This window comes from Pelobates fuscus, chromosome 9 (genome assembly GCF_036172605.1).
Source record: "Pelobates fuscus isolate aPelFus1 chromosome 9, aPelFus1.pri, whole genome shotgun sequence".
Taxonomy (NCBI): Eukaryota; Metazoa; Chordata; class Amphibia; order Anura; family Pelobatidae; genus Pelobates; species Pelobates fuscus.
Genome location: NC_086325.1, coordinates 163,333,365 through 163,355,951, shown reverse-complemented (window position 1 = coordinate 163,355,951; position 22,587 = coordinate 163,333,365). Strand labels below are relative to the sequence as shown.

Genomic DNA, 22,587 nt, shown 5'->3' with positions numbered 1-22,587 from the left:
CCTTTCTTCCTTCTGTCTGCGAATTATATCTCCAAAATAAAGCACAAAAGAAGACTCCTAGTGCAGATTTGTCTTCAATTAAATATTGTAGAACACAGGTATAAATTTGGTGCTCACCTTTTATAGAGCCTTTTGGGGACTGGCTCTAAGTGCTGTAGGCATCAGTGTCAATTTAGAGGTGACACTTCCCTCAGGTGGATACCAGATGTATGGAGGAGATGGAGTAAAGGTATTTAAAAAATTACATTTATTGAAAATCACAAGAAAATATATATATATATAAAATGCATACGAAGTAGCATGTATAAGTATACTACTACTAGAATGTCCAATCTCCTCTTCTCCCAGAAACGCGTTTCGCCGTCCTTATCGGCTTCCTCAGTCTGTACTTGTGAGTCTGCTGGTATCCAGTTTATAAATCATCCATTCGCGCCCTTTTCCTCGCCGTCCTGCAGCTGAATTTCATTTCCTGGTTAGATGCCGTCGCGTCACTTCCGGTTCGGCTTGTATTGCCGATACATCATTTCCGGGCTCCAGTTGTTCCTACAACTCCCAGCATGCTTCAGTTTGTACTTCCGTTTTTTTCGAACCTGCATGTAGGGAATGAGCTGTGCAGGAAAAAGGGGTCCTCTACCATTGCTCAAAGGTTGATATGTAATTAATGTATTTCATAAATCTCTCTTCAGGGCAAAACATTTACTAATAGCCATATATCAACTATCCTGGTATATTATAGCATACATATTTTTTCATATTCAACCAGGAACAGCAAATAATTTTCAAATAATTTTCAGTGTGAGGTAGACAGGGATATACAAATATTAATATTTAAAACATACAATGGTCATTATTAGTTAAAATTTCCATAAAAATTACGTTTGCATAACAAATAAATGAACAATAAATAGTATAAAAAATATATATGGTCGGAAAATGTATTATAAAAAATGACATAACTCAAAATCAACGTTAAGACCAAAAGGAACAAGGGTATTAAGGTTAAAAATCCATTTCATTTCTGTTTGGCCAAGTTTTTTGATTACATCTTCCCCTCTCCAATTTGTCTCCACCTTCTCAATAGCAAAAAATTTTAAAAGACTTGGGTCACTGTTGTGTAGTGTTTTAAAATGTAGGGATACATTATGTTTTTCATAACCTTTTTTGATATTTCTTACATGTTCACTGATACGTATATGTAGGGGGCGTTTTGTTCTCCCCACATAATACAGATCACATGGGCACTGCAGGATATAGATAACCTTCTTGGAGAAACATGTAGTCATAGTTCTCAATCTATATTCCTTTTTATTATGGGGGTCTTCAAAAGATGTAAGGTGTCTCTTACTACTGCTAGTGCCCCTACAGGCCAGACATTGTCCACACCCAAAAAAACCTAACTTATGAAAAAAAGGAGTCGACTTTTTTTCTTTGATGTGGTTTTTAGTTAGAAGTACAAGTACAGACTGAGGAAGCCGATAAGGACGGCGAAACGCGTTTCTGGGAGAAGAGGAGATTGGACATTCTAGTAGTAGTATACTTATACATGCTACTTCGTATGCATTTTATATATATATATATTTTCTTGTGATTTTCAATAAATGTAATTTTTTAAATACCTTTACTCCATCTCCTCCATACATCTGGTATCCACCTGAGGGAAGTGTCACCTCTAAATTGACACTGATGCCTACAGCACTTAGAGCCAGTCCCCAAAAGGCTCTATAAAAGGTGAGCACCAAATTTATACCTGTGTTCTACAATATTTAATTGAAGACAAATCTGCACTAGGAGTCTTCTTTTGTGCTTTATTTTGGAGATATAATTCGCAGACAGAAGGAAGAAAGGAGCATCTTCTATTCCTAGGTTTTGCTGCCTACCTTGAAAGGCACACTGGTTGATGTGTTTAGAGCCTATACCCGTATAAAAGGCTCTTTACAATGTGAGTTCCCCCCTTTTATATTTTTCACTCTATTATCAAGTTATCTGACAGTACTACCCTATATATTTCCTTTGTTTATTTTTCATGTACACCCCGTGCCTATTGTAAGGGGTAAGTGCATAAGGATTATTTACATTATACTTTGTAAGCGCTGCACCTATATCAAGTGTTGGTTTAATGTTTTTCACACTCTAAACTCACTGCTTGGTATTCTGTTTTTTTGGTTTCAACATTTTAGTGGTTTTGGAGTATCCACTATAAGTGCATATAGCAGCTACACTAAATAAGTTTGCACCAAATAAGCGTTAAGCGCCTTATAGCCACACCTTCTTTGTATCTTTTTACCAATTATTCATTGGGACTTAAAGAAACAGAGAGTAAATACAATCAGCTATTTAAGGCAATTTATACATACTTTATTTGTTCTTTATTACAATTTGCAAACATTCTAATTATATTATTCATCTTCTATGGGAACTCATGTTTTTTATTAATACATGTGACTCGTAGAATTAATCTATGTATAAAATAAAATATGTATAATTCAAAATATATTCATGCAGAATATATGAGTTGGGCTTTCCATTGCATATGTTATATCAATATTCAAAATTAATAGTAAGTCCTTTAGGAGACAATGTGTCCAAAGTAAAAATCCACTTCATTTCGATTTTAATAAGATTCATTGACACATTGGTTTCCCGCGAGTGACCTTGAATTAATTATATAAAATAAATAGCAGTTTGCTCGGATCTTTATTGTGTTGCTGTAAAAATGTTGGGAAATACTATAATAACCTATTTTAATGTCATATATATATTCCCTTCTCCTCACCCTCCGTTGTCTGGACATTTTTTCCAACATACTGAAGGCCACGTGGGCATACGAGAACACATATAACATTTTGTTGTTACAGGTAATAAAATAATTGATTTGTAATTTTTGCTCAGTAAAATATGATTTTTTTTTTTTTACTCATTAGTTTCCCTTATTTTGCATAAACTGATCTGATAAACTTTTCGATAAACTGATCTTTTAAAATGTATCTCGTTTGGGGGGCGGAGCTTGACCGCCGAGCAAGACAGACGCAGCCAACATGAGCTCCGGCCGAGCGGGCACGATTCGAGGCCAAAAAGGTGACCACTACACCCAAGGCAACTCGGGGGTGCGCCACCCACGTCGGGGGTGCCCCCCTGAACCCAGCGATGTCACTCCGGGGTCCGTGGAAGCCGGTAAAGCCAAGAACCGAACGCGGCCTACTGAGGCTGAAAACTGGGAGAAGCGGCCGCTATCCCAGACACGAAAGACGCACAAGTCATTAAGTGACAACTCTGCAACCTACCCCCCCCCCCTCTGGACCGGTGGGGGATATCCCGGTCCACAATGGAAGCAAGCAGGCGACCCAGACACAAGCCAAACCGGGGACACAGTCCCACAGAGTAAACCTTTAATGGCGGCTCGGCGCAAACGCGGGAAGCAGAGCACACACACCCAGCCAACCAAGTCACCTCTGGAGACCTTTGATCACCTCTGCAAAAGCTTCATGTATGTCCTGCAGAAGAGGGGTGCTACCTACCGGCAGGCAGAGAGGACGGTGACCTCGTGGATGCGACCCGCAGCACGACGGAGCTACTACAGGCAGACACCACGAGGCTCCAAAATGGCCGCCCGACTATGTAGATACAAGCGGGCCCAGCGACGAAAAATGGCGGGAGGCCTATCGGGTGCATCCCCTTACCCTCAGCTGTACCCAGCCAGACCGGCGAAACAACCGCTGCACGCAAGCGATTTCACTGACCAAGCTCTCGGCACGCAGAGCAGCCTGCGCCGACCATATGCACACGGCGAGACGACCCAAGCGATTGTGCAGCAGATATCTCCGAGACACACCACCGGAGCGAACCCCCGCAGTGGCAACAACGGGCCAGAGGGCAAGAGGGGAGAGACTCAGAGGGAAGATGCCACGCGCTTGCCGGCAATGGGTATCGGCTAAAGCACCAAGTAAACTGCCCTCCACAGGTACTCTCAGCCTGGACAGTTGAGTGCTATCACAGCAAAGAAACACCCAGACTTAGAAGCCTAGTACACCCGAGAGCATGCCACGACCAGCACTAATGTGTGCCCCTCTGGACATTTGAGACTACCTTTGTCCCCAGCCTTCAATTTTCGCAACCTTAGCATAATATGTGCCCAGTAAATCTAGTATATTGAATGTGTGAGTATAAGCTAATACCAGATCTTCCATGCCCATGTTACAATCGGCATTCTCTATGCATAGACCCACTACCCTCTACCACTTAAAGTTCCTGTGATATGGGCAAAGCAATAAGCCACCTGAGTTGCTCCCTTCTTATAACATGTCTTGACTCCACACCCAGTGGGATTTGTTCCAACACTAACATAAGTCTATCACTAGCCCAGCATGTTTACCGCTACATACCTCTAGCTTAAGCAATCGGCGGTAGTATGTCCCTATCACTATAATGCTCATATATTGCCTCACAACGTATAAGCTTGTTTTCACTTTAAAAAAAAAAGTGCACCGTTTCAATGCCATAACTGTATAATTACTGTATTATGTTTCGGCTTCCAAACGCTGTTGTGGCGAGGTGAGCTGTTTGTTATAATTGATGCACGCAAAAATAAAGAATTCAAAAAAAAAAAATGTATCTCGTTTATCTTACTCATTAAAATCAGAGCAATTTCTACTAAGTCTAAGAAATTGTCCTCTTGTTATATTAGATAAATGATAAATTAGATTAAAATGGCAACTATTCTTATGTATAAAACTGTTAGCATCTACTTGTTTTAGTAAAGTGCTAGTCTTCATTTGTTAATTGTCTACATAAATATGTAGATCCAAGAAATTATGACAATAATTAGAGAACAAAGGTCAAGGAATTTAGAGATCATTGATTAAACAAGAAATTGGAACACTTTATATTGACAAATGAATTTGAGACTTTAACAGGTGAGATTATGGATAAATTAGAAACATTTAAATCCTCCATTGTTAGCATCAAAAAGAAAAAAAAATATGTAGAGACCTTGATGACTATTGTGAAATGTTCCTTATCGTAAAACACAGTGTGACAAACTCCCCTTTTTACCTGAGTTCGTCACGAGCTCCTGGAGGAGCCTGCTTGCCAGCCTCCTGCCCACAGACTATGCACCTTGTGAAATATAATGTTAAAAAGACTCTGTTCGTGCAATTGGAATTATATGGTTCAGTTACCGAACAACCTCACAAACCATAGACCTCCCTGGAGCTTGTTAACCCCTATTAAGAACTTGGAACGTTTCTCACCGCAGTGTTCTAATTGTTCGTCTGGGTGGCCGCAATTCCTATGGACAACCACGACAACATCATGAACGCAGATGGCGGTATTTGGGCATGAAACTCATGGAACTAAAATCGGACACAGAAATTCCCTAACACCGCTGGACTTCCATCATCGCCTGCATTCGTTTCTATATAACTTAGAAGGGCACTGTAGGTGAAATCATTCATCTGAATGAGGGGAACAAGCTCCAGGGTAAGACTATTGATTCTGTTCAGAAGTTTGTTCGTTTTCAAACTACTGAACTAGGCCGACCGCAAGCCCTGATTCTTTGGAACTGTTTTGGGCATGGGACCATGCCTGCGGTCGGTCAAATAAATGACTTTCAGGAAATTCCTGAACCCCTGAACTGATCTGGATGATTTTTGGATATGTTGGTCACCCAGACCAGGGCTATCAGGGGATGAATAGTGTATTTAAACACCTTTGTCATTGGTCTGTGACCTTGTGCTGTAGTCCCCCAAAAGGTCCAGGGGGAGTGCCCCTTGCATGGGGACATGCATATAAGGCCAGTTGTGGCTGCCATTAAAGCATTCTAGCTGCACTTCAAAACTGTATGTTGTCATGTTATCGGAGGGAAGGAAGATTTAACCCCTGTGTCTGCTGTTCCAGTTTGCAGGGGATTCAACGAGGAAAGTCCTTGTAAGGACTAGAGCTCCCAGGACTGAGTGTCGTCCAGTGTCTAGAGCGAATTCCTCAATCGGCTTCAGGAGAGAGCGGTTCCAGGGCCCCAGTCAAGCTACGGCAACTATAGGCAGAAGTGCTGTGGTTTGTCCCCTGTTCCAGCTAGGAAGCGGTCCTTGGCGGAGGTACAGGGAGCTCCGTCACACACAATTTCTTCACAAAAGAGTTGAATAGGCAGAGATTACTGTATTGCTTGTGCACAAGTAGAGTGTTGTTGAAGACTGCCCTTCCTCTATATGAAAAACACATATCTTATATACAGTTAAACAACACAGCTTACCTGACAGAAACAGCATAGAGACAAAAGATCAGTATCTTGATTTATGCAATAAAACACAGTACCCTGTAATTAGTTGCCTCTAAACCTACTCATCGTGCTATGGTCAGTTAGGTCTACTTCTGAATCAATCACTTCTGACCACTCACCCTGAGGTGATAACCCACCTTTATCTGATTCCATTCTGATCATTGGATAGATAAACCAGTTTCTTATAAAAATACTTGGAGCAAAGACATGTCCATACTTAACCCTTCAAGCACACAAAGTCACACAGAGGGCAAACGTGGCTGATATAAGAATAAGATGGCGGCTGACGATCTAAGACACTTTCTCAATATTCACACTATGCAAAAACAAATAATGATTATAAAGAATATAAATCCAAAAAGAATAATTATTTAAATGTGTTTGTCAGAAACAAATCAATTGCATTAACCCCTTAAGGACACATGACATGCGTGACATGTCATGATTCCCTTTTAGTCCAGAAGTTTGGTCCTTAAAAGGTTAAAGTCATATTTAAATATTGCTTTTATTAATCTGCATAAATTCTGAATTTTAAACTAATAAAAATCGTAACAATCAGCAGTATAGAAATATTCTAACTCATTGAATAGTAATTCCAATGTAGACTCTCAAGACTACCTGGGAATAACTAAACTGGTATTAACCTGTTTACACCTCTCACAGGTCAAAAAAAAAAATAGTGTGAGAATGTATTACTTATAGAGAAAGAAGGAAAAAGAAAGACTTCAATGCATTGATGTTCAAATTAACCAGTTTGGTACAATGGCGACATGTTTATATCGCCGGGTAATATTTTGAAAAAAATATATTATATAATATAAAAAATGGATGGATAGACAGACAGACAGATGGATAGACTGAGATAGATGATAGATAGACAGACAGACAGACAGACAGATAGTATAATATAAAAATGTATCTTTTTTCAGTTTTGGAGATTCATTTTGTTACAAACTACAATTCGTCCATGTTTGGGCTGCTCGGGTGATATTCTGAAGTTATGAACCTCCATATTGACTATCACTAATGGACGAGCATTTTCATTTTGATTTGTGATTCAGGATTCCGCTCTCGGCACCAAAAAAAAAGATATGACTGAAGGGCAAAAAAAGCCACTAAATGTTGAATGTATTCACACATCGAGTGAGAAGTGATCAATGGAGGGACGATAAAAAGAAATCTATATTTCTATACGTATATACTGTATAGGAAATATATAATAGATAAATATAGTTTTTTGTTTTTTGTTTGTTTTTTTACTTTTACTGCGACTCTTTCTTTTTCCTTCTTTTGGTTACATTTTTTTATTTTCTTTACCAAAATTATGATGAGCTTGATCATAATATTGTCAGAATTAATCTGTCCCTAAATAAAGGGGGGGGGGGGGGGGGGCATACAATTCAGATATAAAGGTTAAAATAGATTTATTAAAATCAAAAATATAAATCCAAAAAGAAGAATGATTTAAACGTGTTTGTCAGAAATATACAAATTCCATTAAATTAATATTCACATTTTGCTTCTATTTATCTGCATAAATTCAACATTTTAAACTAATGAAACCTATAACATCATCAGCAGGATAAAAAATATTCTGACTCAAATGATAAATCTGATTCCAATGTGCCCAAAATAGACTCTCAAGACTACCTTGGAATAACTAAACTAGTATAAACTTGTTTATATCTCTCACCAGTACAGAAACAAAGTATGTAAGAATGTGTTACATAATTAGGAAAAAGAAAAACTGAAATACCTTAAATGTACCAGTTTATGTTCAAATTAACTAGTCTGTATATTTATATTGCTAGTAATATTTAGGAAAAAAATATGGCTTTGGCCACTGTTTGGATGGATGGATGGATAGATAGATACACAGACAGTTTTGGAGATTAATTTTTTTTACTAGCTGTAATTCATCCATGTTTGTACTGCTCGAGTGATATTCTGAATTTCCAATTTACGAACCTCCATATAGACTATCTATATATTTTGTGATTCAGAATTCCGCTCCTGGCACCAAAATAAGAGATGAAAGATGGGGGGGTGGGGGGTGGGGGGAGGGTGAAGAAATTAATAATGGCTAGGGAAAAGCCACTAAATGTTGTTATATTTACCCATCAAGTGAGAAGTGAGCAATGGAGGGAAAAGGAGGAGGAGCAGTGAAAATAAATCTATTTTTCTATATTAATATACTATATAATAAATATATAATTTGTACAAATAGCTTTGTTTGTTTTTTTACTGTTTATTTTTTCCTCTTTTTTATATTTTTATATTTTTCTCATTTGATTTGTGAACTAAGTAGTGGGAAACTTTTTACTATGTATATATTTTGCAGTACACTGATTGGCCCATTTTTGTGCCCTTTTGGCTCGTCTGATTTATTTTCAGAATCTTTTTTGTTTGCCAAAATTCTAATGAGCTGGACTGTCATAGCTGTCCCTAAACGTGTTAATTTCAGGAAAAAAATGGTGCTGCTGAAATAAGTTTTCTCGCTGTGCCCAAGTCTATTTTAACCCTTTGCGGTCCTATGTCGGAATATATTTGACACAATATTTTGAGGTCCAATGTCAGATTTTCCCTGGAGATTACTGCCAATCCTCTGTGCCGCGTGCAGTACATGTGCACATTCGTGGCACCCGGCACGGAGGATCGGCAGTACTCTCCAGGGTACATCCAACATTGGACCGCAAGAGGTAAAATATTTTGTCAGATTTATTCTGATGTAGGACCTCAAAGGTTTAAAGATAAACTCAAAAACAAACTTTTTAGAAGACATGCAAGATTAATTGGTTTTAGTGTTTTTGCAATTAAAGAGAGAAGAGGTGCAGCTTCCAGTTCAGTTTCCATAGTCTTTAGTCTCATTGCCAGTCTCGTTTAGAATGGTTGTCCTGATAATAGCTTCAGTAACAGCATAAGGGTTACAGTTGGCAGACGGCCGGCGATCTTCAAAGTACCCTTTGCCCTCCTTCTCAACTTGGTGAGGAATACGAATGCTAACGGAGCAGTTGTTAATACCAGAGGTAAATTCATGGATGTTTGAGGTCGAAATACCACCAGTCAGACGACGGACATTATCCTCGCCACCATGGGGGTCGTAGACAGAGATATGGTAATTGTGCCTCTTTCCCAATTTTTTTATTGCATCTTCAATATCCCTGTAGGAAAAATAGATTGGGCATTTATTAAATAGTTGGTTTACATTTTTTTCAAGACAAGCATGATGAACTTTTGGTATGCTTAAACAAATCAATCAATGTGCCATCTACATGTATTTTACTTGGTCTATAAAAATTCTCATTGCCAAATAGGAAAAACAGGAATCATGAGGCAAAGTTCTAAAAGTGGAGCAATGACAATCAAAACCAGTAATTCTCCTGCCAAAATGCACAAGTGCGAGTTATGCACAGCCCCCAAAGCCTAAATTTAGTTTTATTGCCAAGACACAACTCAATCACAACTCACTTTAATCCACCTTTCTTCCTCATGTTTTCTGTGCTGTAGTTGATGTGACAACCAGAAGCATATTTGTAATCGGGCATCGGTTTTGGGTCAAGAGTGGCCACAATACCAAAGTCTTCACAGACACGGTGAAGTATAAACCGAGCCATCCATAGATGATCTCCTATTTCAATGCCTTCACAGGGGCCAACCTGGAATTCCCACTAAGAAAATAAAAGTAAAAACAAATAGATTAGGTAAATTTGGTTGTTTGAATGAGTTCACAGTGAGAATGTCCAGCTATTAGATCCGTACCACTGCATTCTTAGATGCTTGGTAGCAGCTGTCCAAATTGGAGGCATCAGGGTTAAAGCTTACTATAGACACAAGAAGTAGCTAATAGAGAGTTAGGAAAACAAATCCATAATTAACCAGTGACAGCAACAGGTAATACACATCAGGACAAGACAAATAAGGCAAATAAGGAATTTAAGCATATATGTCGTACTTGTGATGGCATAGCTTCTCCATTGATGCCACAGATCTCAATACCAGCATAAAGACAAGCCTTGTAGTGACATTCTACAATATCACGTCCAAAGACTTTTTCTATCCCAACACCACAGTATGAGTGACCTGTTGAAAGATTTAAAAATAATCTAGGGGTTAGGTTTAGGCAAGTCAGTCAACTGAGGTCAGGTTATCAGAAATCACGGGTCAAATATGAAGCCGAGGTCAAACACAGAAAATCACAAGGGAATCTCTAGGAGCACTAAACGAGGATCTATCAGAAACCATGATAGGGCAATGAGTAAAGGCTAGAACAGGCCTTAAATACATTCAGAAGAGTTCCCATTGGTCCACATCATCTCTGCGACCCCAAACAGCATTGGGTCGCCTAGATGACGTGATCTCTTTAAGGTTGTGACGTCATAGTAATAATTTATTTAAGGAGCTGCAGTTCAGCCAACGAACCAGCAGAGGGAGCCGTTTGTGGGGACCGACAGCAAGTATACTATTCAGGCCATGCGGCCACATGAAGCATTCAAGCCGCGCGGTCTGAGGAGTGCAGTCACGCGGTGCGTTCTGTCAGCGTGGCCCAAGGAGCCGAGTACAGGCAAGTTTGTAACAGAGTTCCTATCAACATTTTCACAGCTAAGAGAACCTTGATGAGAGCAGAAGACCAGCGTTATTCAGAAAGCATGCGATTATAAGTCATGCAATGTGCAGATGGTTCGTTAATCTTTAAATCATGAATTGTGATGGTTAAAATTAATTAATTAATTCACTCTACTGAATCATATTAATACTCAAGCCATACATACATTTAATGCTTCGGTATAAAGTTTATTACCTCTTAGTCCTGGGATATATTTATCGGGCCAGCCATAAGGCTGACCACTGATATCAAGTAAGATGTATTCTTGTTCCATCCCAAACCAAGGTCGATCACCTTTCACCAGGTCCATTATTTTTTTGCAAGTCTGACGCAGGTTGCTTTCTGCAGGTGAATAAAGAAAGTAAATCCACAAGGCTGAGTATTCAGTGAATTCCAAAATATAGTAAATTACAAACCAAACAGCAACGTTTAAATCTATAGAGACAAGTTGTAACTACAGGGTTGGATCAGTTTTGCCAAATTAGCTTTTTTTTCCTGAATTTTACAATTTGTGTTCCAATGCACCACAATTCAATGTGTAATGAATGTACATGGAGTTCTTTTGACAGAATCATTTTCCAATAGTGCTAAGCATTACATTATTACATCTTATTCCTCACCAAGTTCAGCAGGGGGGCAAAGGGTACTTCTAAGATTGTCGGTGTCGTGGAGTAACACTTCTGGGTTTGTCACTCAGCTGTGAGGAGCCGGACCCCGCCCCCCTCTGACACAGCTCTGACAGTATTTAGGGAGACTGGGCCAGAGGGAGGGTGCTTGGTGATTGATTGTGTGAGCTAACGTGTGAGCTGCCTCCGTGAGACCGCGGGCTCCACAGGCTCAGCTACTGGGAACTGCTTCCACCAGACTTACCTCTCCACAAGCTCAGACAAGCCCTTCCAGCCTTTGAGCAAATGCAAAGATTGCTGCAGGCCATAAAGGATTACTGGGGAACGGATACTTTGCTACTTTAAAAGTGGACCATATCTCTGAACTATTGGAGGACTACCCATATTAACCTTAAGTATATCTTTCAGCTAATTGTCTGCAATATCATTTATTAATGAACTAATGCTTGCTTACTCAAATCTGCATTGCTACAAGTTACTAATCTCATGAAGGACAACTCCCATCATGCTTATTCACTATGAACTGTTTCTTGCTTTGCAATTACATTCAGTGCTTCAAGTTACTAATCTCATGAAGGACAACTCCCATCATGCTTATTCACTATGAACTGTTCTTGCTTTGCAAATATTCTCAGCTACTTGATTATTGTTCCTATTGAAGATTAATCTCATGAACTAATGTTACTTAATGCATCTCTGAAGAAATACTTAATAATGAACTTTGTGTGTTAATTACTTGCACTTCTTCTTATTGGATTATTGCCTAAATGCAATTCATTTAAGTTTAACACTTATTAAAACTTCGGTTGAATCAAGTTACCAGTGATTCTCTCTTTTCTTAAAGCTACAGTATTGATGCTTAAGGATTCTCCATTTCTTCACTGTTGTAATTAGGGAGTTTACAAGCTGCAGTTGAGTTCCAACCCAAATCACCCCTAGTAGCGTAACAGTCGGACATCTGCCAACTGTGATACAAACGCGGTTACTGACGCTATTGACAACAATTCTCTACCTCTTGTATTTGTCTGTGTATATTGTACGTTCTCCACTTATTGTACAGTGCTGAAGAATCTGTATTTGTAAGAAAAATCCTCTAGAATTAGGTATGTGCATCTCAAGACATTTATATGCTTACATCATGTACACAGAGCTAAGGTCAAATGATCTTTTTTCCCCCTTTTTTCCCAGAAATATTTAATTATGTTATTAACAGTGATGACCACTTCAGGGTACCCTAACAGTAAAATACAATATCATACTTGATACATCCTCTAATTGCTTACCTACATGATGCAGGCATATCTGACACAATTGTTTTGTGTTTTGTTTTTAGGGATAATCAGGTCTAGGTTCGAATCAAGACAGAATTCTCTTCTCCGCAATAATATTAGAAACAAATCAAGCTCACGAGATATTAGAACAAAAAACGAGACCAAAGAATATAAAACAATGCATTCATATTTCAGTAAATCTATGTTAATAACCTTTAATGATTAATAATGCTAACATATCTGCTTAAAACTCCTGACACCATTCACTAGCTCCCCGCGATATTCACATGTATTCAATGTTCTAGCATCCAATGTAATTAATCCAATAGGACCAGGTGGGTTATTGTGACCCAATTGCTTGCAGGATTAATCTAAACACAGACGTTTATCTATATGGAGAAAATTTGGGGGAAATTACCGAATTCTGACCAGACTGACAATTCTAACATTCACTAAAGCCAAATCTGGTCAAAATGAAGTCTTCCTGAACAAATCTGCCCCATTTGATTATATTTATTTTATGTCTAGTTTAAAATATGTGCTTTAATTGTGGGTCAAAACACTTTGACTGAGAACTCTGAGTGGCAAGTCTCTGAGACTTGCCTTTGAATATTACTAATGGTATATGCCATTACCTAGTTTAGTTGAAGTGAACAGCCAACAACTGCTAGCAGTTTAGTAAACACGACAATACATTTGGTAAAATAATGTATTTGTAAAATTCTTACCTGCAGGTGTTCTGTTGCTTCTCAGAACTTCACACAACACCAGCTTATTGGGGTCTAGACCGAAAGGGTCCCTGAACATTTTGACCGGGACGAGATACATGCCACAGTTATGTTTTTCTGCTTGCCTTGTGCCAAGCCCATTAAAGGTCCACTCTGGGATCTCTGATATAGGATAAAACACAAATATAACTGGACAAATCTGTATATTGTATAACTACAAACCTTTTCAACATAAAACAATAGGAACAAAACAGAAAAGGGACTTCTTGATAGAGCGGTACCCTAAAAGAAATGGGGGCATCATTACACATGGGTAAAAACTTCTACTTATTTGGAAGAGATGAAAGATGATAGATTAAGATTAAGGCTGTGGATGGCATTCCAATAGTTACTTATTAGAAACATTGGGAATAGCCCCATTTTAGCAATCTGTAAATAGTTAACTTAAGTTAAAAAAAAAATGATATTTCGGTGTCAATACTATATTTGTAGCTTTTATCTTTGTGCCAACATCTAAAAATGTATAGAGATATATTTTCTGTATAGAGTTCCTCCTTATCGGACACACTTTAAGAATATTAAGTGCATTGTTGTGTTTCAAAATTTTTTACACATTCCAAAATGCAAATCTACCCTACAAATTTAGTCAAGCGTGGGAGACCTTTTAGCAAGTGAAGTGCTGTTCAGATTCAGTTTAGCAAACTTTATATTGGTGTCATTCTAGACATTTCAGAGCAGTTTTTTTCTGTGTTCCTGAGCAGTTATGCACTGGCCACACTGACCAAATGCCTGAGCCAATGCAATCTGGCTAGGTCAAAGAATCTCCTAGGCTGGCCTATGCCAGACTGATGCGTCACCAGCCAGAAGTAGATGTTCTATCACTTCATGGGTCAGTGAGGAGATCAAAGATCATTCTAGCCAAGCCAGCACAGTCCAATCTAAATAACCCAGGGAGCTTCAGGTCAGCACCTCAGACAAGTGCAGACCATGTGTATTGCGCCTGTCATTCTCAGGGCATCGTTGAAGGTAGTTACAGTACGCTATCATGCATTCAATAGGGCACTGGCTTGCAAAAGCAATAGAAATGGTCTGCACCCATTATATGTGCAGACTAGATGTCCAACCTTCAGAATATCCATAGAACTAGTTAGCAGGATCCTCCCAATACTTTCAAAAGGGAGGGATAATACATTTTACAATGGTTAATACTGATTTAAAAACATATTACATTTCTAACCCTTTGCTCCGCCAATACACACAAACACTACAACTCCTATACACACACACTACAGCCTCTATGCAAACATACTAGAGCTCCTATGTAAATGCATACACAAATATATGGACACACTACATCCATGACAAGCAAACACACAATACAGCCTCTATCCCTTACAGCAAGCCCTTGCACATGCCCTCATACACACTTTACATCCCCTATAAACACTGTAGTGGAATGGGCTATAGTTTAGTACCCCTTTTTTGTGCTAGAGGCTGTCCATACCATTGTGTGTGTATTTAATTCTGTTCTATTGTATCCCTCCATTGCAACACTGGGTAATTGTGTAATCTTGTGTATTTGTTCGGTACAAACACCAGTTATATGGATTACCCTATATTGTTTGCCAAACGAACAAAGTACCGGGGTAGCAATCAGAACGTGGAATCCTGTGTAATTGCACAAAACCGCTAAGTAATTGAGTGCTCCTAGGTGGCCGCCATTCGGCATACGAACACGTGGCGAGAACAATGGATGGCGGCCATCTTAAACTCCCGAACGGCCGGCCAGAGGCACTTAGGCACTGAGCGCCTGGAACTAATTTTGGCATGGCTCTCCAGCAAGCCCCGGTCCGCCATTGAAGTCCCATCTGACCCATTTATACGAATTGTGCACGAATGGCGTTTGGGAGTTTCAATCTACCGAACGAGGGAAGCACTCTCATGTCACCAGCTACCTTATATCTATGGGGGTTTTCGTGCAATTTTCATCCGAACGGAGACCGTCGCGCACCACTGATTTCATGGAACTCTGAGTCAGCTACAAACTCGTGGCGAGCCGGTCAAACTTCCACACGTTATAACTCTAAAACTACCGAACGGATTCTCACGAAATTTGGACAGGTTGCTCACATCACCCTCATCTACCCAGGGATATGGTTTTTATATTACTATGTGAGGTGTTAAGTATGTTTATAATAATTGTGAAAAAATTTAACTTTTCTGGCCACTAGATAATTGAGTTTGATAAGTACTCAAACCCAATTATCTAGCCTGGCCCAGAGGAGGAGTTATATATTGTATAAATTGTGTGCCCTGTCCCTCAGTAAAACAGTCTTGTTCCAGCATTAAGCTTTGGCTCATGTGTGGATTATTTGGCGATACCAGCGATATTTATTCCTGTGGATTATTGTGATTATTTTGCTATTGGGAAGAAGGGAATACTGGACGGTGATGCAGTTTACTACCGTCACAAATGTGTTTTACAATGTATAGATAATTTATACTTTTCAGATAGTGCTTCAAATCTCAGCTTGTTACCTGTATGAAAGACACATGGGAGCCAGAAATATTGCTGATTGATAGGGGATCAAATACTAATTACACTCATTGACATGCAAATCAATGTATAACTTTTTTGACGTGCATTTTTCTCAATTTTTCTTTACTGTTATTCTGTCTCTCACTGTTAAAATACACCTACCATTAACATTCTAGACTGATCATTTCTTTGTCAGTCGGCAAACTCTTAAAATCACTTCATTCTATTTACACTTGACTCTGTCTACCATGGGAAACCAGGAGAATTATCATCATCACTAGAGACTCAAACTTCAGGAGGATCCAGTTGAAGGTTCAATTTTAGACAGAAGTGATACTTTCTATCATCTGATAATTCACAAGGCGTCTGCCAGAAACATGACAGGTGGGATGGGATGTCATGTGGGCTTTAAAGGGTCTTTTTCTCACCTTCTATGGACTTGGGCTCATAGTCCAGTGTCTTAGTTTTGCAGCAGACTCCTTCCCCATTTTTATCGATCCAGACGTAGGTGACCTGCACCTTACCTCCTTGGGGCAACTTCATGTACTGTTCCTTCAGCCCTTTGATGAGATAAGAGCTAAGAGACACAGCAGCCATGATGGACATTGACCTTATTAGGAATGAATAAAATAAGCTGTAATCTTTAAATTGGATTCAGATATGAAAGCATGAATTATAAGGTTATCACTGAATGCATCAGAGCAAATGCTCCAAATATAGTCATGATGGCAGACTTCTGACAGAATTGGCTTTAGTAATTAAGAGAATTACCAATCCTGCCCAAATTCGGACATTTTTAGAGAATGTTGTCCAATACAGACAATATTTGGGGTTTAGTGAAGAGGTTTGTTACTGTACTGCCAAGTCAGGTAGACATGGTTTTGAGACTTGTCAGACTTCAATAAAAACTAATATACAATATACAGAGTTTGTATGGCATTGTTTATATAAATCATTCTTAAATTACACGTTGCTGTGGGATATTTTGTTGCCTGATTTTGAATAAACCCTAACAATAGCCAGACATCATGATATACTTGGAATTAATGATCTAAAGAATATTCTAAAAGTCCTGATTTTGTCTGTAATGGCACACGTGAGAGAGGACACACTCAGTGCTACGAAGTTTTTACCTGTTCTCCTACGCCCAGTTTTGGTTTCAGTGGAACAGATACAAAGGAAAAATACATTATAAAGTCCTACTAGAGATTTATGAAGTGTAGTTGAAGATTGTCCATCAAAGAGGAAAGGTAGCTATTCCATCAGACAGAAAATAATGTACAAACAATTTAAAAGCTGATTTAAATGTTGAAAATATAAAGAGGGGAGGAAGATACAGAAGTCAACAGTAAGGGTGTTAGAGAAAATTACAAGGACAAATTCAAATATATGAAAAAAATTTTTTTTTCAAGTTTTGATTGCAAAGCTTTTTTTGTTCATTTAGGCCACAGGACTAAAAGGACTTAAGGCATCTATCCTTTCACGCACACAAACACACTCGCTCACACAGTTTATTTGCCTGCTCTATAAACCCTTTGGAATTTTCCCAACACAAAATATTCCTACAAAACTTACGGATGTAATGAATATTAAATGGAAGAAGAATGAAATTCTGAGATTTAAAAAAAAAAAAAAGTTCAAAAGCGTGTAATAATAATAACACAGTATCAGTCAAGCAGAGACAAGTAGAATTGCCAGGGGCTAATGTTTAGAACATACTGTAGTAGGTAAAAATGTAGAAAAGTTTAAATGAGATTAAAAATTTAATAATATAGATAGCAGCAAGTAGTATACAAAGTGAGATAAAACCAGAGGTGGAAATACTGATAGAACCATAAAAAAACAAGCATAGAGAAATACAAAAATGTAAAATAATAGATATATATGCTTATTTTCAGATTTTTAAATTTTCAGATTTTTATATGCTTGTTTTTATGTTTTTGTTTTTTTAATTGTTCTACCAGTATTCTCGTTTCATCTCAAATATCTTACATTGTATACTACCTGCTGCTATTTATATTATTTTGTTATTAATATCATTTAAACTTATTTATATTTTGTCTATAACACTATGTTCTAAATATTAGCTCCAGGGCAATTCTACGAGTCTCTTGTTGATTTATATTGAACTTTTTTTTTACAATACAACAATGCACTCTTTGTCTGTGTCTCTCCTGTTATTCCACATATAATAATGATAATAATAATAATAATATAATATTTATAATAGTCTATTATTCTATAACAGGATTAAAACATAAAAGCAATAAGAAAGAGAAGTAAACTGACCAACACACCATATACACAACAAACGCAGCTAGAACATCTACATTAGGAGCAGTCTCTAGCCCTGACATACCTGGCTGGCAGTGGGGATGTAGCTGCAGCCCAGAGTCAGAGGATAACAGGCTTGCAGTGAGAATAACTCGTTGGATTTCTTGTGACTAGTCGTTGTAGTCCTTGCCCACGTCATTTGCATTACATGGTAAAGACGAAGAAATACACACCCATTTCCCTTACTTTTTTATAACTTATAGAATAACTTGCTACTTTGATTCTAATATAACTGCTGTGAAACAAGCTTCTACAAGAAACAAGCTCATTTAATTCAAGGTTTATAATGTGGTTACTTTTTAGGTAATTGTAACCGTTATTGTGTTATTCTGTCGCTTTCGAAGAAAACAAGAATGACGCCATAACCTGATAGACAGAGAAGGATTAAGATTTCAAGGGTCCCTGGGCAGGTTACCTACATGGGGCCCCGCTTTAAATACCACAATGTGGTGATCATTGGGGCCAAGCAAATGTATAGATCTGGGGACCCTATCTAACCCTTGGGACCTAGGTGGCTGTCTAAGGTTGCCTTATGTTTATTATTAATGGTATTTATATAGCACCAACTTATTCCGCAGTGTTACATAAAATGAGGCGATATTTAACAACAAATGAGACATTTAAAAAATCATATTGGAACAATAGGTAGTTGAGGACCCTGCTCAAACGAGCATACAGTCTGGAGGAGTAAAGTATAAAGACACAAAAGATCAGCAAAAGGGAACAACAAACAAACAAGGGGTAAAAGTAGAAGAACTGGGGTGAGAGTGGAATGTGGGCTTTTAGGACAGAGCAAGAGACAGATATGTGACATAGAAATCACTAGGGGGTCCTGAAGCATTTCTGAACAGATAGGAGACGATGGACTTCCTTACACCATAACCTTATAGCTGCAGTTATAATACACTGTGTGCGGGGAGACAGAGGACCTCCTTACACCATAACCTTATAGCTGCAGTTATAATACACTGTGTGCGGGGAGACAGGCGACATACTTACACCATAACCTTATAGCTGCAGTTATAATACACTGTGTGCGGGGAGACAGGGGACCTCCTTACACCATAACCTTATAGCTGCAGTTATAATACACTGTATGCGGGGAGACAGGGGACCTCCTTACACCATAACCTTATAGCTGCAGTTATAATACACTGTGTGCGGGGAGACAGGGGACCTCCTTACACCATAACCTTATAGCTGCAGTTATAATACACTGTGTGCGGGGAGACAGGGGACCTCCTTACACCATAACCTTATAGCTGCAGTTATAATACACTGTGTGCGGGGAGACAGAGGACCTCCTTACACCATAACCTTATAGCTGCAGTTATAATACACTGTGTGCGGGGAGACAGAGGACCTCCTTACACCAAAACCTTATAGCTGCAGTTATAATACACTGTGTGCGGGGAGACAGGGGACCTCCTTACACCATAACCTTATAGCTGCAGTTATAATACACTGTATGCGGGGAGACAGGGGACCTCCTTACACCATAACCTTATAGCTGCAGTTATAATACACTGTGTGCGGTGAGACAGGGGACCTCCTTACACCATAACCTTATAGCTGCAGTTATAATACATTGTGTGCGGGGAGACAGGGGACCTCCTTACACCATAACCTTATAGCTGCAGTTATAATACACTGTGTGCGGGGAGACAGGGGACCTCCTTACACCATAACCTTATAGCTGCAGTTATAATACACTGTGTGCAGGGAGACAGGGGACCTCATTACACCATAACCTTATAGCTGCAGTTATAATAAACTATGTGCAGGGAGACAGGGGACTTTCTTACACCATAACCTTAAAGCTGCAGTTATAATACACTGTGTGCGGGGAGACAAGGGGCCTCCTTATACCATAACCTTCTATCTGCAGTTATAATACAACGTGTGCAGGGTGACAGGGGACCTCCTTACACCATAACCTTATAGCTGCAGTTATAATACACTGGTTGCAGAGACCTTCTTACACCATAACCTTATAATTGCAGTTATAATACACTGTGTGCGGGGAGACCTCCTTACACCATAATCTCATAGCTGCAGGAGTAATACACCATGTGTGGGGAGACAGGAAACCTCCTTACACCATAACCTTATAGCTGCAGTTTTAATACACTGTGTGCGGGGAGACAGGGGACCTCCTTACTCCATAACCTTATAGCTGCAGACATAATACACTGTGTGTGGGGAGAGAAGGGACCTTCCTACACCGTAACCTTATAGCTGCAGTTATAATACACTGTGTGCGGGGAAACAAGGGACCTCCTTACGCCATAACCTTATAGTTGCAGTTTTAATACACTGTGTGCGGGGAGACAGGGGACCTCCCTACACCATAACCTTATATCTGCAGTTATAATACACTGAGGGGGGGGGAGACAGGGGACCTTCTTACACCATAACCTTATAGCTGCAGTTATAATACACTGTTTGCTGGGAGACAGGGGACCTCTCTACACCATAACCTTATAGATGCAGTTATAATACAACGTGTGCAGGGAGACAGGGGACCTCCCTACACCATAACCTTATAGCTGCAGTTACAATACACTGTGCGGGGAGACAGGGGCAGTGGCGTCGCTAGGGGGGGGGGGCCAGAGGGGGCCATGGCCCCCCCTACATCATGATGTGCCCCCCCTTGGGCCCCCCAAATGCCAGCAACTTGCTGGCCATGTGTCTAAATGATATTCCCTCGGACTGTAACAGTGTGTAACAGACCGAGGGAATGCAGAAAAGAGCAGCTGGAACAGGGCTGGGGGCTGTCTGTGGCCGGAGGGAGCACTGACAGGCTCCCCGGCAAGGCCCCACCCTCAAACGAAGCCCCGCCTCCCGCACATAAGACCCTTCCCCGCCGTTAAGCAGCAGCCCATGCTGCTGCTGGAAAGGATGAAAGATGGCTGCCTGACCCCCAGCAACAGGCTCCAGTGACAGGTAGGCTTAATGTGCTTGTGTGTGTGTGTGTGTGTGTGTCTGTCTGTCTGCTAGTGAGGAAGCTTGTGTGTATGTATGGATTCAGCAGTGTGTGTATGGACTCAGCAGTCTGTATATGTTTGTATGGACTCAGCAGTGTGTGTGTATGAACTCAGCAGTCTGTGTGTGTGTGTGTGTGTGTGTGTGTGGACTCAGCTGTATGTGTGTGTGTGTGTGTGTGTGTGTGTGTGTGGACTCAGCAGTGTGTGTGTATGGACTTAGCAGTCTGTGTCTGTGTATAGACTCAGCAGTCTGTATGTGTGTGTGTGTGTGGACTCAGCAGTCTGTATGTGTGTGTGTATGGACTCAGCAGTCTGTGTGTGTGTGTGTGTGTGTGTGTGTATGGACTCAGCAGTCTGTATGTGTGTATGGACTCAGCAGTCTGTGTCTGTGTATAGACTCAGCAGTCTGTATGTGTGTGTATGGACTCAGCAGTGTGTGTGTATGAACTCAGCAGTCTCTGTGTGTGTATGGACTCAGCTGTCTGTCTGTGTGTGTGTGTGTGTGTGTGTGTGTGTGTGTGGACTCAGCAGCATGTGTGTGTGTATGGACTCAGCAGTGTGTGTGTATGGACTTAGCAGTCTGTGTCTGTGTATAGATTCAGCAGTCTGTATGTGTGTGTGTGGACTCAGCAGTCTGTGTGTGTATGTGTGTGTGTATGGACTCAGCAGTCTGTGTGTGTGTGTATGGACTCAGCAGTGTGTGTGTGTATGGACTCAGCAGTCTGTGTCTGTGTATAGACTCAGCAGTCTGTATGTGTGTGTGTGTATGGACTCAGCAGTCTGTATGTGTGTATGGACTCAGCAGTCTGTAAATGTGTGTGTGTGTGTGTGTGTGGACTCAGCAGTGTGTATGTGTGTGTATGGACTCAGCAGTGTGTATGTGTGTGTGTGTATGGACTCAGCAGTCAGTGTGTGTGTGTGTATGGACTCAGCAGTGTGTGTGTGTGTGTGTGTGTGTGTGTATGGACTCAGCAGTGTGTGTATGGACTCAGCAGTGTGTGTGTATGGACTCAGCAGTGTTTGTGTATGGACTCAGCAGTCTGTGTGTGTGTGTGTATGGAATCAGCAGTGTGTGTATGGACTCAGCAGTGTGTGTATGTACTCAGCAGTCTGTGTGTGTGTATGGACTCAGCAGTCTGTGTGTGTGTATGGACTCAGCAGTGTGTGTGTATGGACTCAGCAGTCTGTGTGTGTGTGTGTGTGTGTGTGTATGGACTCAGCTGTGTGT

At 40.0% G+C, this 22,587-nt stretch overlaps 1 protein-coding gene across 2 annotated transcripts; it reads right to left on the bottom strand.

Moving 5' to 3' along the window:
* Nucleotides 1–9,011: 9,011 nt before the first annotated feature.
* Nucleotides 9,012–18,448, bottom strand: LOC134572626 (glutamine synthetase-like). Of its 2 annotated transcripts, none has more exons than XM_063431703.1 (7): nucleotides 18,398–18,448; nucleotides 16,467–16,648; nucleotides 13,506–13,661; nucleotides 11,070–11,222; nucleotides 10,224–10,351; nucleotides 9,740–9,939; nucleotides 9,012–9,432 (listed from the first exon to the last, which is right to left on the bottom strand). In XM_063431703.1, exons 2-7 carry the CDS (start codon nucleotides 16,642–16,644, stop codon nucleotides 9,114–9,116), a joined length of 1,134 nt encoding a protein of 377 aa, XP_063287773.1. In that variant the 5' UTR covers nucleotides 16,645–16,648; nucleotides 18,398–18,448; the 3' UTR covers nucleotides 9,012–9,113. The 2 variants fall into 2 exon arrangements, with proteins under 2 accessions (XP_063287773.1, XP_063287774.1); XM_063431704.1 differs by having other exon boundaries at nucleotides 16,467–16,615; nucleotides 18,398–18,413.
* Between the last annotated feature and the right edge of the window lie 4,139 nt (nucleotides 18,449–22,587).